We start from the raw sequence: 17,574 nt of genomic DNA on the forward strand, positions 1-17,574 counted from the left end.
GGAAGGGACCTCCAGAGTCCAACCCCTTGCCTGACTCAGGATCATTCTTATCCAAACCGTCTTAGAAAATATCCATTGTCTAACCTATTAGCAAAATTCAAAGCTTCTGAAGATAGAAGGAGAGAGAGAGATGGCACAATTTAGTATTATGTCAGCATAAGAAAGTAGTTGGCATAATGCAATGATGTATAAAGACGTAGGCAAGATGAATTTAGATCTTAAATCACTAGAAGAAAATATCAGCGTTGATATTGTAGATGCTCTTAAATAGATTAGAAATCCCAGTTTACTAAACTAGTATGCCTCTAATTCAACCACTCCCCTTCTGTCTTCCTTTCTCAGAAAAAAAGAAATCTCACTTATGCACTTCAGCCTGCCGCTAAGGGATTATTTGTTATACTGGGAATTGAAATCATTAAATACTTTTAAATTGTATTTCCTTGCAAACATCTTACGTATAAAAGGTGTCTTATTGACTGACTTTTACTCCAAAAGGCTGTACTTGTCATGCAGTATCAATTGCACAGATAACAGCAATGCAGTCTTCCCCACACTGCAAGCCTCCCCTCCCCCTCACCTCCCCCACCTCCATTAACTGTTTTGTTAATCAGCTTCATCCCTTACTTCAAGTTCAACCCTTAGTTGCTGCTATTTGTTGAATTTCTGGTGGTGATATCTGTCCCACTGGACTCTGGAAAACCTAAAGAATTTCTGACCATGCATCTTTCTACCTTCTTCCATCTCACCTAACTAGTTATTCATCCAAAACAGCTAGAAGTCTGCTTCTGGAGGAGTCAGATTACTTCTAACGTGGGCTAGCATTTTTTGCTGGCAAAATGACTATGGAAAGGGAAGCCAGAATCAATTAATGTGTCCCTCCTTTTTATGAAGTGAGTTAAGAAAAAGCTTTCCCTTTTTTAAAAAAATGGACTGTATGTATTTCCAGTCATTCTGAATCAGATGTGCAATTGCTTTTGCCTCCAGGTTAGAGAATCAGTGATAAAACGGTTTCTGATAGCAAAACACCATTTACTTCTTTCTGACCTGGTAAATGAAGAGGAAGCTCCTAGCCTGGGGTAAGGGGAGAACATTCATCATATGTAAATGCAAATCATTCATCTAAAAATCTCCATGTTTCTAACTTCTATTTTTTTGCTTTTTGGAAAAAATAGTTGATGTGACAAACTTCCTATTTATTTAAATATTATTTATTTATTTAAATATATGGTATATTTCTGTAAGCACCGTGCATACCTTTGCAAACATAGACAAATGTTTAACAACAGTAACAGAACTGTGTATCATATGCTTTAAAGAAATGTGCTCTTTTCAGCAGAAGTATTTATTTATAATGGCATTTATTTATATGCTGTTAGACTGCCTTATATTTTGATTTTTATAAGCCAGTGGTGCTCAATGTTTTGGCCCTGTGGGCCAGATGAGTGGCATGGGTCTGGTCCATGGACTGGATCAGGTCCCACAAGCCAGGATTGGGCCCCACGTGGCTTCAGCTGGCTCCTGTATGCCTGGATTGGGCCCAATGCCAGCTCTAAATGCTGGTGCTGGGCCCTGGTGCCCTGTGCCTCCCCTGCATGCTGGAATCGGGCCCCACAGCACACCAGGATAGGGCCCCATGCTGCCTCTGCCTGGCCTTTCACATCAGGATCAGACCCTGGCACCACTTCCTGGTAGAAAATTACCTGGCCCCATGCACTGGGATCATGCCTCACCCCTGCCCGGCCCTGTGTGCTGAGATTCGGCCCCACATACTGGGACTCAGCCTGGCCCTGCATACCAGGATCAGGCCCTGTGCCATCCTGCATACCCAGTTTAGTGCTATGTGGCCCTCAGGGCTCCCTTGAGTCTGGAAATATGGCAGCAGGGAAGCAGCAACCCTGTCACCAAATTTTTGGATCCATGGGGGGACTCTGCAGGGTAGATGACAGGGCTCTGGGGGTTGCATCTGTACTGTGCACTGCGGGCTGAGCACTCCTGTCATAAGCCAGGCAGTATCCAGTTCTATATAAGCCTGAATGGCTGATCTCCAAATAAGGCCTAAGCATCGCATGTTGTGGCTTTGGTAGTCCCATGTGGCACTCTTTCTTCTGGATTAGTCATAGGGAAGTGCCTCAGCCTGCTGTTAAGGGACAGTGTTCTGGCAGAAATATGTTATTTCAAGTAAGACACCTGTGTCTGTCACACACTTTTTTTAGTGCCATCACTATAGCATCTAATTACTTAGTAAAGTAAATAAATGTTTTCCTTAGAAGACAATGTAGTAGGGGGGTGTGTGTGTGTGTGTGTGTGTGTGTGTGTGTGTAAAAAGACAAAATGCACAAATTTGAAGATGCCTAACTTGCCACATCATCTTAATGGTGTCCTATTCTCTGCATGTCACCCCCTTTTTTATCTACTTATGAGCTTCAGATGCAGTGTCTTATTTAAGTTAGTTGGCTTGCCTTTGAAGTCAAAGACCCTGTCTCATTTATTTTGCAAGATTTCAAGGCATCTAGCATGCCATGGGACACTTGAAAAAATAATATATACCTATATATCTGTGTGTGTGTATAACATAGATAGAATTATTTCTGGATGAAAGGTGAGATATAAATATTAGTTATAATTATCATTGTCATGGTCTTGATCTCAGAAAGATGTTTGAAACAGACAACCACAAAAGTGTTGTTTGGACTTCAAATCATTCAGGTTGCACAGTCCCAAGGCATCTTGAGAAAAGAGTGGATAAAAGGGGAAAAAGTAGCAGAGAAAGATATGCTGTGTAGATTGGAGAAAAGACACAGAAGGTTCTGTGTAGATAGTATGCACATATGTTGTTTTTGACCCTTCTGTGTATTTTCTTTCTTTTCTGCTTAGCACCTCTTATGTGCAGTCTTTATTTCAAGTAGAATGTTTTTATCTTTAAAATTCACTCTTTTCTTGTCATTTTATTTACTTACTACTTGTTATTTTGCCATGCTGACTTACTGTGCAAGTCATAACATTCTTGCATTTGAGATCTCAGCATGACTCTTCAACATATGAATGATAAACTAGCATTTGTTTGCTTTACATTTTTTTAAACAAATACGTAATGAATGACAAGTGTATTTCTTTGTTACTTGACACCTATTTATGCTTACTACAATGTTATAACCATACGCTATAATTATAACTTTTGATTGAACTGTATAAACCTAAATGGTCCCATCTACTGGAGATACAGAGACTTTCTCCTTTTCAACAGTCAGTTCTCCTTTTCAGATATTTTCATGATGCAGAATGGGAAATATAATTTTAATCAGCTTACCAGTTTGTTTAAAACAAAATGTTTGACTAATTTTTGTAAATTGGTTTATGTTTGTCGCATATTTAAAACATATGCAAAACTCTGCATCATAGATAATGTTTTATGTGTATTTATGAATTTTCATATTAAAAAAATCATAGTTTTATACTGAGGTTTAACAACAAAATTGCATTGTGTTAGATGCACATAATGAAAAGTTGATCTCTGTTATCAATTACCTTTTTAGGATTGATTCTGAAGGGCTCGCTGTCATTAAAACATGTTTATACTTAGTATCACTTCTGATTGTTTTTGCACATCTGTTTTATTCTTTTTCTTTTTTTCTTTTTTGTTCTGCTTTGCCTTGTTATAAGTTCTGATGACCCAGGGTATGTCATGCCATATTCATATCTCCTTCCACTTTATAGCCTACTGTTTCTTGTAGTTCTCAAGTTAGGTTTTTGTGTATTAAATATACTGCTAAATATAATTTAATATATACTGTGACTATATTTTTACAGTAGCTTAAATCCATTTCAGTGTGGTTTAATTCATTTTCTTCCACACTCATACCTTACCCTTTTGTTGTTGTATATCTTACATAAGTTTGATTTATTTTAAAAATTGCCATTCATGTACTGTTAAACAATTAGACATATTTGGCAGCTTAAGCAGTTATGTATGAAATTGAGAAGATTGTTTATTTCCCTTTTTCTGAATGCATATTTTTGTCTATGTATCAAGGCAGCCTTAGAACCCGGCGTCCTATGAAGAAAAATTAACTTTATATTTTATCATTATTAGTTTTTTAGGGCTCAGTCTCTTTAAATTGGCAGAGCCAAAACGACCACTAAAGCCTAGAAGAAGAGAGAGGAAGAAAGTTACAGCACAGAATCTATCAGATGGAGATGTAAAACTTCTGGTGAATGTCATTAGAGCTTATGACATTCCAGTGAGAAAACCAGTTATGAGGTATGAGCCTACTAAATGGTCTCTTGTTGAATTTTGTTCTCACTTTGTCGTTGCTTTTAATCATCTGCTAAACTTGCATATAAAGACCATACGTTTAAAATCCCTCTTTTTGAGTATACATGCATGTGCCAATCTAACTTTTGTAAGCAAAATTTTTTAGTGACTATAATTTTGTTTTAAATTATATTATTTTTGATGCTTGTAATAATAGCACAACTGGATCTATTTACAAGTTGGTTGATATTGTTTAATAATATAAATATTATAGCTTTTCAGGTTCTTTAAGATTTTAGGTTCTATAATACAGATATTATAATAGCTTTTAGGTACAGGCGTTATAACTTTTCATGTTAGCTATTTTACAATTCATTCTAGTCTATCTAAGAAAAAAAAAACCTGGAAGATAATTTGTCATTTTACAAACACTAACAGCCAGACATTCTGTACCTAAACAGGACTTTTTAATTGTATCCAGTTTCCCCTTGTCCTTAAATAAGATTATATAGACTAGAATTAAGTTGAAAAGAAGTCCAAATGCTCTCTTCTATCAGTGATTTCATATTTCCTGATTTCTCTTACTCTTCTCCCATCATATAATTAAACATGTTAACAGTGACATATTTAAGCAGTGGCTTGTACCTAATGTAGCTTCATTATGTTAAATTTGAAGGTCAGTGCTGCACTTTGGGTGCATCTGTGGAGCTGTGATGCTATGCAGAGATACCCAGGATACCCCTGAACGAGTTATCTTGGGCAGTGCAACCAGTGTAGCCATATTAACAAGGTGTCCCACTAGGATTAATAGACCCTGGTTCACCCCCAGACCCAATTGGTGTCAGTCCATTACTGCCCATGCAGAATTATACCCCTCTTGGTATTTTATCTGCTTACTGTGATTTGAATTTTCATAAAACATTCACTTTGAGAAATCAGCAGTGCATATAAGAAACTTCCCAATGATAATCTAAATCGGTAGCGCTCAGTCTTTTGGCCCCACTGGGCCAGATGACTGGTATGGGGCCTATCTATAGTCCAGATCAGCCCTGGGGCTTAGCACCACCCCCTCCCTGCCCCATGTGCTGGGATGGGATCTTGGGGGCCTGGCACCACCCCTTTCCACACCCGGATTGGGTCCCAGGGTCCTGGTACCTCACACCAGGACTGGGTCTTGGGGGCCTAGCACCATCCTCTCCTGCTCCCCATGCACCATGATTGACTCCCATGGGGCTGGCAGCACCCCATCCTAACTCCTGCATGCTGGGATTGGGTTCCAGGGAGCCAACAGCATCCTGTGTCACCCCTTCCCCTGTGCGTGCTGGGATTGGGCCCCGGTACACTGCTTCTGCCTGCCCATGCATGCTAGAATTTAGCACCAGATCCAGCTCACAGGGCTCAGGGCTCCCCATAAGCCCACAGATTTGCCAGCAGAGGAGTACTGCTACCACTCCCCAACCACCAAACTTCCAGACCTGTGGATAGCTCCGCAGGCTGGATGATGTGGTGTCACAGGCCAGGAATGGCCTGCAGGCAGGAGGTTGATCACCCTTGATCTAAATATCTGAGAAGATTTTTTAATGGAAAAGAAGAGAGGGGAAGAATTATTTCCAAACTAGTTATCCACTTAATCGAATGTTGAAATTAATTAAAATTATAGTATCCATTTTGTTCTCAGTAGTCCAAGAAGTAGCCTTTAAAAAAGCTGTGGTCTTATGTTCTGTTCTACATTGAGCTATTTGCCTATTTGGAAGAGTTATTTATTTTTGTACAGGTTCTATATTATTTTTACATGAACTTTGACTACAAAATATTATATAGAAGCACTGAACATATTCACGCTTGCATTTGTTTTACTTGATATTTTGTTTTCTGGTACATGGATTTAATTCTCCACAGAAGGTTTGTCAGTATGCCAAGCTATCAGCCCCATTTGTAAACTCTGTCAGGATTGAGATGTCTGTAGATATTGTGCTTTGCAAAGGAAGTAAGAAAGCTGGGACTTGTATATACATCAGAGATGAATGCCTCTAAGCAGGAAGCTCTGTTGCACTATAGAGTTTTTAAGGTCTGCATGCTTACTATCCTCACAGAAGTCTTCTTTAGTTATTATTATTTAACACATTTCCATGGGTTATATTAGAGATCTAATATAAAAATATCATGTTTTAGAGTAAAAGTAATGATGTGAAGTGCAACCTTTAGTTGCATGTTCTCTATCACTTATTTTCTTTCACAGCAAACTTCAGCAGCCATCCAGATCTTCAAGATCCTTTAATGAGATGTTTGCAGCCTCTCCATCACCTCAGAGCCCAACCCATAGTATAGATTGGGCATTTAACCAGGTAGAGTATAAAACTGACAGTTTTGCGTAGTCATTTAGTCATAGAGGTGGTGATCTGCTAAGCAGTAACTTTATGGATAAAATATTACCAGCAGGGCTGACATTGGGACTACCATATTTTCTTGCATACAGCACACCCCAGAATATAATATGGCTCTTGCTTTTGAAAGGCAGAATGAAGAAAAATATTTTTCCAGATTTATAGTTGCATAGAGAGGGAACAGAGCCTAATCTTAAGCTGACTTACCCTCCCTTTCCTGTTTAACTAAAGCTATAGTTAACTGTTTAACTGTTTAACTATCAGCTAGTTGCTGATAAAGACTGATATGCACTGCCAGGTTTATGATTCTGAAAACAGCTAAAGAGTGTCCAGATCTGTGAAACAGGAGGAGAAACCAGTAGAAGCTAACAAGCAGCAAATTGCCCTAAGTGAGGTTAGCTTGATTAGTGGAACAGCAAAACCATTGAAAAGGACAGATGCTGTGGATATAGTATATCTGGACTTCAGCAAGGCTTTTGACAAGTTCCTGCATGACCTTCTTATAAACAAACTGGAAAAATGTGAGCTACATAAAACTACTATAAGTGGATAGGTAACTGGCTCAATAGCCGCAAGCAAAGGGCAGTTATTAATGGTTTATGTCAGAATGGGAGGAGGTTTTGAGTGATGTGTCTTCAGCCCTGTGCTGTTCAACATGTTTATTAACAGTTTGGGTGCTGGCATAGAAAGCCTCTTGACCAAGTTTATAGACAGTACGAAACTTGGAGGAGTTGAGAACACGTTGAAGGATGCAAGTGTAATTCAGAAGGATCTTGACAGATCGGAAAGTTGGGTTAGAGCTAACAGGATGAAGTTCAATGTGGACAAATGCAAGGTGCTGCACCTCAGAAGGAAAACATGTCATATGAGGAAGAGGAAAAGAACCTTTTTCTCTCTTGCTGCAGATAGGAGGACACAAATGAATGGCTTGAAGTTGCAGCAAGATATCTGGAAAAATATCTTCATTGTGAGAATAGCGAGGCAGTGGAATTGACTGCCTAGGAAAGTTGTGGACTCATCACCACTGGAGGTGTTCAACAAGAGGTTGGACAGCCACTGGTCGGGGATGATCTAGATGTAGGTATGCCTATGGCCCCCTGGGGCAGGGCATTTTTGGTGCCCACCACTTTAAGGGGCTTGAGCAGGTGTGGCCTGGTCCAATTAGATGGTCACATGCCTGAAAGGGGGCCACCAAATTGGAGCAGGCAGCCTCCTGCTTATGAACAATTATTAAGTTCCAACAAGGCATAGCAGGCGAGTCAGATGGGAAGACTGCCCTAGACAGGCAGGCAGGCCAGTGTCATGACCGGCCTCAAGATGGTCCCCTGTCGCACCTCCTCTACATGTTACATTTAATGCATGATTAACCAGGCAATCACGCCTTAAGTTGTGACCCAACTACATGTTCAACTAATTAATGATACGATAAAATACGGAATAAGCTACAAAGTGATTCCACAAAAAATGTGTGATAACTGTGTACCTTGTTCTAATCATAACATTGATTGAACATGTGGCTAAGCGCTTCCCTGTGGCTGGGAACCCGACCACCAAGGGGCTGTCAGCCACAGGGATGCACCACCTACTACTAGCCCTGTAGCTGACAAGGCTCGCAGTGGCAGAAGCATTGTTAGCTGTGGGACTTGCAGCAGGGAGAATACCACCCCCCTGTGAGCCTGGTGAGGTGTGGGGCTCGCAGTGACACCATTGGGAAGAAGGCTGCTGCCATTGTGACCCTGCTGAGGTGCAGGGCTTGCAGTGGGGGCAGAGGTCTCCCTGCTGCCCCAATGCAAGCCCTGCGTTTCCCGTTGTGAGCCCCCTCCCGCCTCCCCGGAGCACTTATATAAACACCCAAGTTTATCTATTGCAACCAAACTATCATAGCCTTCATATATTATTTGTTTTTATCTTGGTGAATGCTTTGGAAGATGATTTTCAAATATTCTTTTAAGCTTTTTATGGAGTTCTGTTCTGTTTTGTTGATTGTATTTTGAAGGTGTTAGTCCGTCCTTTTGTAGAAGTTTCTTTTCAGCGAACAGTCTGCCGGACCACAACAGCAGAGGGACCAAACCCCAACTGGAATGAAGAGCTGGAACTTCCATTTAGGTATGAGTAAGATCAAGCAAGTTATTACTTCTGCCCTTCACAGTACGGTAAATGCTGGCTGGAATTAATTGGTTCTTTTGAACAATGTTTGTAAAGTCATAGGTGCTGGCTTTTATTTTTTTCCGGGTGGGAGGAGGGGGATAGATGATGGACATGTGGAAAGTTTTACGCATTTCAGGTAACAGCTCTCTTCCTGAAGGGAGCCAGGGGCCTCGGGCCCCCCACTGACTCGGCACCTCTGTGTAAATTTAGTATGTTTCTGCATTCTTTATAAATTGCTTTTTTTCTTGGTAGAGCTCCCAATGGTGACTACAATACTACCAATTTACAGTCAGTGAAGGACGAAGTGTTTATTAATGTTTTTGATGAAGTACTCTATGATATCTTGGAGGTGAGCTCACAATTGAGAAGTCATTTTTTTATTCATTTCAATGTCTTCGATACTAGCTGCATACACATGGCCGCATGATCTCGGAAAATTCTCCTGAATTTGTTTTCCTGTTACAAAAACGTACCCACAAACCTCTAAACAGACATTCTAATGCTGACACTGTGAGCGTACTTGCCCCTGTGCACACATCTCAGCATGCTCTGCAGGTTCCCTCAGTGTGCGGCGACAGATAGTAGCAGTGCACAGGGCAGTCTTGCTTGGGTGACGCAGATTGTGCAAGGTCAACCTGTGTCTGCAGCACAATGTGGGGGATTGTAAAGGGAATGTGTTCTGCTCCTTGCCCTGGTGGAGCAGTAGAGTCCAGCCCAAGCAACACTGTCTCCTGCAGGGGAAAAGGGGTGGGAGCAAATCACCCTGGGATGCTAGACTGTGCTACAGCTTCTCTCAGAAAGGAAAGTGTACAGACATTTTGCTTTGCCAGAATAAACTTGCCTGGAAACAATTTAAACTTGGTTGTTCCCAAGTCATTTTTTCTTATGGAGCAGCCATTTTTGCCCTGGGAAAAAATTCTGAAAATCTTTGCACTCATGATTACTACAGGAAGAGCAGTGATTCTCCCACTAGAAAACAAATTTCTATATGAGGCCACTAAGAACATTAGTAAATAGTATGGCTCATGTTTTCCATGCACATAAGAGAAATAGGCTAAAGAGGAATGAACAACATTGACGTATAAATTAAGTCTGACCTGAGTTTTAAGCAATATATTCCCCATTCTCCCATGCACTTTCCATTTCCCTTTATGGTCCTTGCCATTGGCCCTTACCTTGAGCTTAGGCAGGAGTTAGAGGGCTAAGGATCAATTCAAATTGCCCTTGCATCAGCAACTGAAAAAAATTACCTAAATCCAGTACACTTCTCAATTAGGTCTTCACCAATTCTTTGGCATTTATACTTGGATACATATGCCCACTCAGAAGCAACTCTGTGATCACTCACTTCAACAGCTAACTCCCCCATAAGCATGAGGGGAATTAGATAGACCAAGGGAGGATATCCAAGCTGTTCTTAAATCCCCAGAGAGTACTAAACAGACTAAGTAACTGAATCTCTCCTTTTTCTTCAAGAAAAATGGAACTCCCAACATGCACAAGAGTCTAGCCGTACAGAGCTCATTGCAGCTTTGGGACCATTTAATAGAAACTCTTTGTAGCAGAGATTCTGTCGTCTTTTAGTATTTCATTATTTTAGTTATTTTGATAACTTGATTAAACCATTGGTTAAGTTTTTAAAAAATGGTCTGCGTGTAATGGTGCCTCACAGGGTTATTAACCTAATATCTATTTTTTGTAACTTTCCTATAGGATGACCGTGAAAGAGAAAGTGGAATCCATACTCGTGTTGAGAGACACTGGCTGGGATCTGTTAGGATTCCATTTACTACCATATATTTTCAAGCAAGGGTATGCACTGGTGAAGTGGAATAAAAAATTTAAAACATTCATAATGAATGGGTTGGAAGGGACTTGTAGTCTATTAGACTTTTGGGTATAAACAGAAGTAACAGTTATACTGATTTTCAGAGGATAACAGAGACTCTTGAAATGGGTATCTAAATCCATAAAGATTTACTAAATATGTTCCAGCGTCTCATATTAGAGTATATATAACCACAGCCCTAGTCCCCACCTCTGCATGCTTAAGGAATATTCTATATCAGTTGCATGTAGCTCAGGGCCCCCATTTACCCAGCAGTTCTCTCTGGTTGAGGTTAGTGTAACCAATGCCTAATTTGTCAGGACTGTTCTGCCATTTTGGTTCATTTGGGATTTTTGGCCCCCTTCTTCCTGAGGAGGTAAATAAGGCACTTTTTTCATGTGGATTCCATGACCCATCCTCCTTCCCAGATATTGCAGAGTCCTTTAGGTTTGGAACTAGGAAAAGTGATTGGGCTGACTTCATGCTTTTATTCAGTTGGATATAGGATGAGAGAACGTGCAGGACTCCAGCAATCCAAGAGAATTGGACTTGTGCAAACGGGGCTCATACAAACATATGTATAAAATATTTTAGAAAGCCTCAGCTACTGTAAAACAAGAAACTCAGCTGTCAAATCCAGGTCATACAAGTTTAAATGTTGCTATTCTCCCAAGGATATTTATTCTGCATCTGCTATTTAGTCATATTGTATTATCTGCTTCTCTGGTGAATGTAAAGATATAACAAATGATACTTAATTCGGAGCATCAACATGAACATCCCAGTTAGTATATTCAAGTGCAATATACTAATTCTACTGTGCATTACCGCGGTGGGCAAAACCCATGCTAATGATTTAGTCTACTGAGGCATTAACATCACATTAGTTTGAGCTAAGGTGCAGTAGTGCCAATTATAGCACATTAAGTTAGTACCATCATTACAGGTACTACTACCATTATTACAGCGCATTAATGAATGTGTAGATATGTCCAGTGTTATGTTGAACTGATTTATTGGTAACATATAAGAAAATTATTTCTTAAAGAATTAGTATTGTAAATTTTATGTTAAATCTTAGTTTGCATTCCTAGCAAATAAATTAAAACCCTGCTTTAACTAATACATTTAATTTTAAGTATAAAGCAGTGCATAGTTCTTCTATAATTAAATGATTTTTATGTCATACAGTCTGACATGACTGTTTCTGTTGTCTGGAGAAGTAAGTAAAGAAGATGCCAAAGTAACAAAATGAGAAGGGTAAGTAACAAAATGAAATCCCCAAATACAGCAAATAATAAATGTACCTCAGGAACCATGGCTTTTTTTACTTTGATGGAATTGTTATTCTTGGTAATGAATGACTGATGAGTTTGCATTAATATCTGTCTATCTGTTCTAGATTGATGGTACGTTTAAGATAGACATTCCTCCAGTCCTTCTTGGCTACATTAAAGAAAAGAATCTAGGAAATGAAAGAGGTTATGATTCCGTCCGAAGTCTCAGTGAGGGTTCCTATATAACACTGTTTGTTACTGTTGAACCACAGCTTATTCCTGGAGAACCAATTCGAGAGAAGGTAACTCCCTTCAGATGTTATTTAAAGCAGTCATTCTTATATAACATGAATACAGATTTTGCCTTTTTCACTTTTACCATGTAATGACATTTTTTGATTCAGTAATATTCTAACTGACTGGTTAGCATGCTTGACAATTTGCTTGACTATTTTCATTCTAAAAGTAATGCTAAAGCAATTTTTGTTTTCAAACTTAGCTGAAATCCTTGCTGACTGATTCATCTTTAGTAGAATTCAGTTTTATTTAAAGGTCCACTGTTAGCAGACCTGAGTACTTGTTGTTCGTAATTTTTAAAGATATATTTTGTAGAAGTATTGGAGTCTATGGCTTATTAGTCACAATTTGAACTGTGTTGCTGAGCCAGAATCAAGGTATAAATTAGAAAGCTTTCATAGTTTTTTAGGGGCTGGAAGGGACCTTACAGATCATTGAGTCCAGCCCCCCTGCACTTGGGCAGGAAAGACTGCTGGGATCAGATGACCCCTGCATTTACCTCAGCTGTGTGAGAATAACTTATCAGCTTTTTGGTTTAACTGCTCATGAAAAGTAAAGTTTGGATTCACTTTCCATGTTTGTATAACTTTTGTTTCATATGAGCATTCTTGCTTATTATCACACAAATATTTATGGAAAGTGAATGTAGAATAGGTACATACCAAATTAATTAAAAATGTACTCTGAACATTTTTGTAGTGTTTGCTAATTTTTACTGTATTGTACTGATTGCAAGTCTATCTTTTTCTGTCTTAGGCTAGGGACAGAAATTACACATAAAATTGTATAAGTGATCAGAAACCAGTTGTAACACAAACACGTAGATTGCTGTCAAAATGGCTGAAACCAGTTTAAGATAAACCTGGATGGATGTGGTATCAGACTTAACTGATTTAGGTTAAATTGGTTTATTGAACTTCTGTCCCAGACCCCCTCCAGATGCAAGTTAACTTACAGTCCCCCAGGATCCCAGGATGCTTTTCATTTCTCCTGCAAACCCACCCCTCACAGGGCGGGCAGGCTAGCCTTGGCCCAAGGTGTCTGCTCCAGCCGAGCAGGGTGGTGTGCTCCAGCGCCCCCTGGCTTTTGGCCTAGGTTGCTGCAGGCATGTGGCTGCATTTCCAGAATCAAAAGCAAATGTCTGTTCACTTACTGGTTCGATCTTTGCAGTTTAGAGTAACCTGCAAAGATCGAATCAATTCAGCCTTGGGCTTTTTGACTGTCTGTACTTGGCCCTAAAGAACCCAAAACTCATCCCCAATATATGTGGGGTCATTCTATAGTTGGACCTCCAGCAGTTTTGAACTTTGTATTTGAAATATTTTTGTGCATAAAAATAACAAATCAGAATTTTTTTCAGAGTCGTTTTCATTTTAGGATTTTAGTGCAATTAACCGTTGGGGTTCTTTCCTTGGATATTGGATTTTCCTATGGCATTTTGTAAGGGCAATAGTGATTCAAAATCTATCTGTAGTTATTAACTTATATTCAGGAAGAAAAACTGTTTTGTTTTTTTCCTAAAATTGAACCTGACCATGCAAGATCAATTTTTATGTAGAGTCAGTTTAAAATTGGAACACTACATTTTAATATGCCATTCAGATATAGCATTTATTGCCATTTTTCTGCCCTCCTGTAAATTGTTTGAAGATAAATGTTTCTAGATAGCAGCCTTTATTTTTCTTTATCATCTTTTAAAGGACATGATCTAGCAACAAAAATTGTTCTAGGCTTGCCAACTTGTAAACCAGTGCACCTCCTGTCACTTTTTGTAGCACTGTGCAATTTAATGGTGAGAGGCAGTCAGGATGTATTTGTGTTTCTGTAGCACATGCAGCAGCAGTTTTGTTCTTGCTTCAGACCTAACAGCTACAGTGGCGGTTTATTGGAAGACGAAGAGTTTGGGAGAAGGGATCATATCCCTGCATTATACAAAACTAAAATTAATCAATTTGGAATTCTGGAAATAGAATTTGTGTAATACCTTCAGGAATTACGGTCTTCTAAAATATCAGTTCAGGTTCTTTGTTCAGCACTTGTCTTATTTCTTTCTGGCATGAACAGAGAGGGGAAAATATTACATATAATTTGATTCTTTCATGGTCTTAAATTCAAGGCAACTTAGCCCAGTGCCATGGCAAATTAATAAGACAAAAAGTTGTAAAAACTTACAGAACAGTCTTGAAGCTTGTTTTTTAAACCAGCCCACTTGCAGTCTTATTCTCAATTATTGACTTCAGGGAGACAAAAAGTCCGTTTTTGAATCTACAGTGCTCATCAGTTTTAGAAAGAATTGTTCATATAAATTTATATTAAATTCTGTTACTTGATAGAAAATTCAGAGTTGATTCTGAAATATCACATTCAGTATTTTTTTTATTAATTTTGAGCTTTCCCTTATTTAAAGAAATTATGACCAGAATTTCATAATTTTTGCACATATATAATCTGTTGCCCAGTTTCCACTGTAGTATGTAGCACTGTGGTAGTACTGAATGCAGTTCTTAAATTGGGGATTAACACTCGTACAGCCCATACCAACCACTCGTACAGATGGGCCAACAGCAGGGATGATGCTCAAGGGTAACCAGCACGGTTTCATTAGGGGCAGGTCCTATCAGACCAACCTGATTGCCTTCTACAGTCAGGTCACAAAATCATTGGACGCAGGTGTCGCGGTGGATGTAGTCATTCTGGACTTCAGGAAGGCCTTTGACACTGTCTCCCACCCCATTCTCATTAAAAAGCTAGGCGACTGTGGCATTGATGCCTACACAGTCAGATGGATTGCAAATTGGCTGAGGGGTCGTACTCAGAGAGTGGTGGTGGACGGGTCATATTCGACCTGGAGGGAAGTGGGCAGTGGAATCCCCCAGGGCTCAGTCCTTGGGCCCACACTGTTCAATTTCATTAGCGACTTGGGCGAGGGGGTGAAAAGCACCCTGTTTAAATTCGCAGATGACACCAAGATTTGGGGCGAGGTGGACACGCTAGAAGGGAAAGACAGATTACAGCAGGACCTGGACAGGTTACAGGGGCGGGCAAATGAAAATAGGATGGGATTCAATACTGACAAGTGCAGGGTGCTGCACTTGGGCAGTAGGAACCAGCAGCATACCCATAGGCTGGGGAACTCTCTTCTCAAAAGCACGGTGGTAGAAAGAGATCTTGACTCCAAGATGAACATGGGCTGACAATGCGAGGACACGGTCAGTAGGGCTAAACGTACCTTGTTGTGCATCCACAGATGCATCACAAGCAGGGCCAAGGAGGTGATCCTCCCCCTCTATGCGACACTGGTCAGGCCGCAGCTAGAGTACTGCAACCAGTTCTGGGTGCCGCACTTCAGGAGGGATGTGGACAACATTGAGAGGGTTCAGAGGAGGGCCACTCACATGATCTGGGGATAGCAGGGCAGACCCTACGAGGAGAGGCTACGGGACCTGAACCTGTTCAGCCTTCACAAGAGAAGGCTGAGGGGGGACCTGGTGGCCATCTATAAACTTACTAGGGAGGACCAGCGGGGATTGGGAGAGACCTTGTTCCCCCAGGCGCCTCCGGGAGTAACAAGGAATAACGGCCATAAGTTGCTAGAGAGTAGGTTTAAACTAGACATCAGGAGGCACTACTTCACAGTCAGGGCGGCTAGGAGCTGGAACCAACTTCCAAGGGAAGTGGTGCTGGCTCCTACCCTGGGGGTCTTTAAGAGGAGGCTTGACGTCTACCTGGCTGGGGTCATTTGAGCTCAGTTTCCTCTCCTGCCCATGGCAGAGGGTCAGACTAGAAGATCTACAAGGCCCCTCCAACCCTGCGTCTATGAATCTATGAAACACTTTAATTACTATATTTTCTCACATACAATACATCATACTTTTTCCCCAAAATCAGTCCCTCATAATTGGGGTGCGTATTTTAAGCAGGGAAGCTGTTTTCTTTGCTGGAGAAGAAGCAAACCTAGAGAGACTGTGTATGCTGTGCTGTTGCCAAGATAGCTGCATCTTGTGTCCACTCAGCAAGCTGAAGGGCCAGAGTCTTGTGTTGAGCTTCTCCCACTGTAGCTATTGTCTGAGCATTGTAGCATGTTCCTGAAGCAGTAAGTGCACTGCCAGTATTATCTTGATGAGGCTTGTGATGTGGAAATGACACATTATTTACAGGGACTTATACAAAGAACTACTTACAGTAAAGAAATAACAGTCTTGCAAGGGTCTGGGGGCCTAATTTTGTGGGACATACAGTAAGTCCTCTTGGGGACATAGTGTGTCCAGGAAGTGTGGCATTCCAGGAGACAGTCTTGCCATACCAGGAAGTTCCTGATGCCACACTTCTGGGACCATTCTGTGTTCCCAGGAGGACTTTTGTCTCACAGTTGTCCATAACTGGAGAAATCTTTTTTTTCTACATTCTGCCTGCCAAAAACAAGGGAGAGGGGTGTTGTTTGTGGATGTGTTGTATGTGAGAAAATACAGTAATGGAAAGGTTTGTCTTTTCAATAATTCTTTTAGATTTCACTGACATTTTTCTTCCATTTCAGAGATGATAATACTAGCTAGCTATCCCTAGCCAGACTTAAGATGTAAGAGCTAGAAAGGGAATGGAAATATCATCCACTTTGAAGATGCAGCAAAGAGCTTTATCATGGTATAGAGAATGAGAGAGAGAATATAGGAACCCATTTCTAAATGTCACAGAACAATAGTTGTAAAATCTGAATTGTTGATATAGTATATTTCTTAATAGTACCAGAAGTAAGCTAATATTAGTGAGGTAAGAACACTATTAGCGTATGTTTTCTATTTCTTAATGTTTGAAAAATTAAAGTGAGTGAAAAAAGGAAGGCTGTAATGGATTGTTCAGTAATTTATTGTGTTGTACTTTAGCTTTGGCTATTCATTCACTGTGTCTGCATTTGAGTTTATACTATATATAAGACAGTTTAAGAATTATAACTGGTGACAAATAAACAAAAAGCCTTTTTATTTGCAGTTAGTTTGCAAAACAGATTATTACTTCACTGAGCCAAACCAGATTACTACCTTATCAGGCATTCTGTATAGCTTTCAAGCGATCCAAATCTGAAGGGAAAATACATAGAAAACAATAAAAAGCTACAGTATTGGGAGAGAAAGAGAAAAGGAATATATAATACAGCAGATTGTTCAATTTTAGTCAAAGTGCATTTTATTATTCAGTTGTATATACAGAAAAGCATGCCAAGCTTCACAAGATTTCATGTGCGTCTTCTAAATCTCTTGACCCAAAAATAAAAAAGTAATTGTATTTTGTGTTGAATGTGACCCCCCACAAACATAACGTCTTGTACAGTTTTCAGATGTTTAATGAAGAGAACTGTGGCTGCTGACAGACATGAACCCCCCTTCCCCCCCC

At 40.1% G+C, this 17,574-nt stretch overlaps 1 protein-coding gene across 1 annotated transcript in view; it reads left to right on the plus strand.

The window, feature by feature from the left end:
• The window catches only part of LOC102374206 (coiled-coil and C2 domain-containing protein 2A-like), a 62,701-nt gene that overhangs the window by 22,171 nt on the left and 22,956 nt on the right, over positions 1 to 17,574 (plus strand). The window contains 7 exon segments of the mRNA XM_025195097.1: positions 985 to 1,076; positions 4,091 to 4,258; positions 6,492 to 6,597; positions 8,633 to 8,742; positions 9,037 to 9,133; positions 10,498 to 10,596; positions 12,015 to 12,191. Of these exon segments, the coding sequence (XP_025050882.1) occupies positions 985 to 1,076; positions 4,091 to 4,258; positions 6,492 to 6,597; positions 8,633 to 8,742; positions 9,037 to 9,133; positions 10,498 to 10,596; positions 12,015 to 12,191 (849 nt within the window).

Source organism: Alligator sinensis, unplaced genomic scaffold, assembly GCF_000455745.1.
Source record: "Alligator sinensis unplaced genomic scaffold, ASM45574v1 scaffold1696_1, whole genome shotgun sequence".
Classification (NCBI taxonomy): Eukaryota; Metazoa; Chordata; order Crocodylia; family Alligatoridae; genus Alligator; species Alligator sinensis.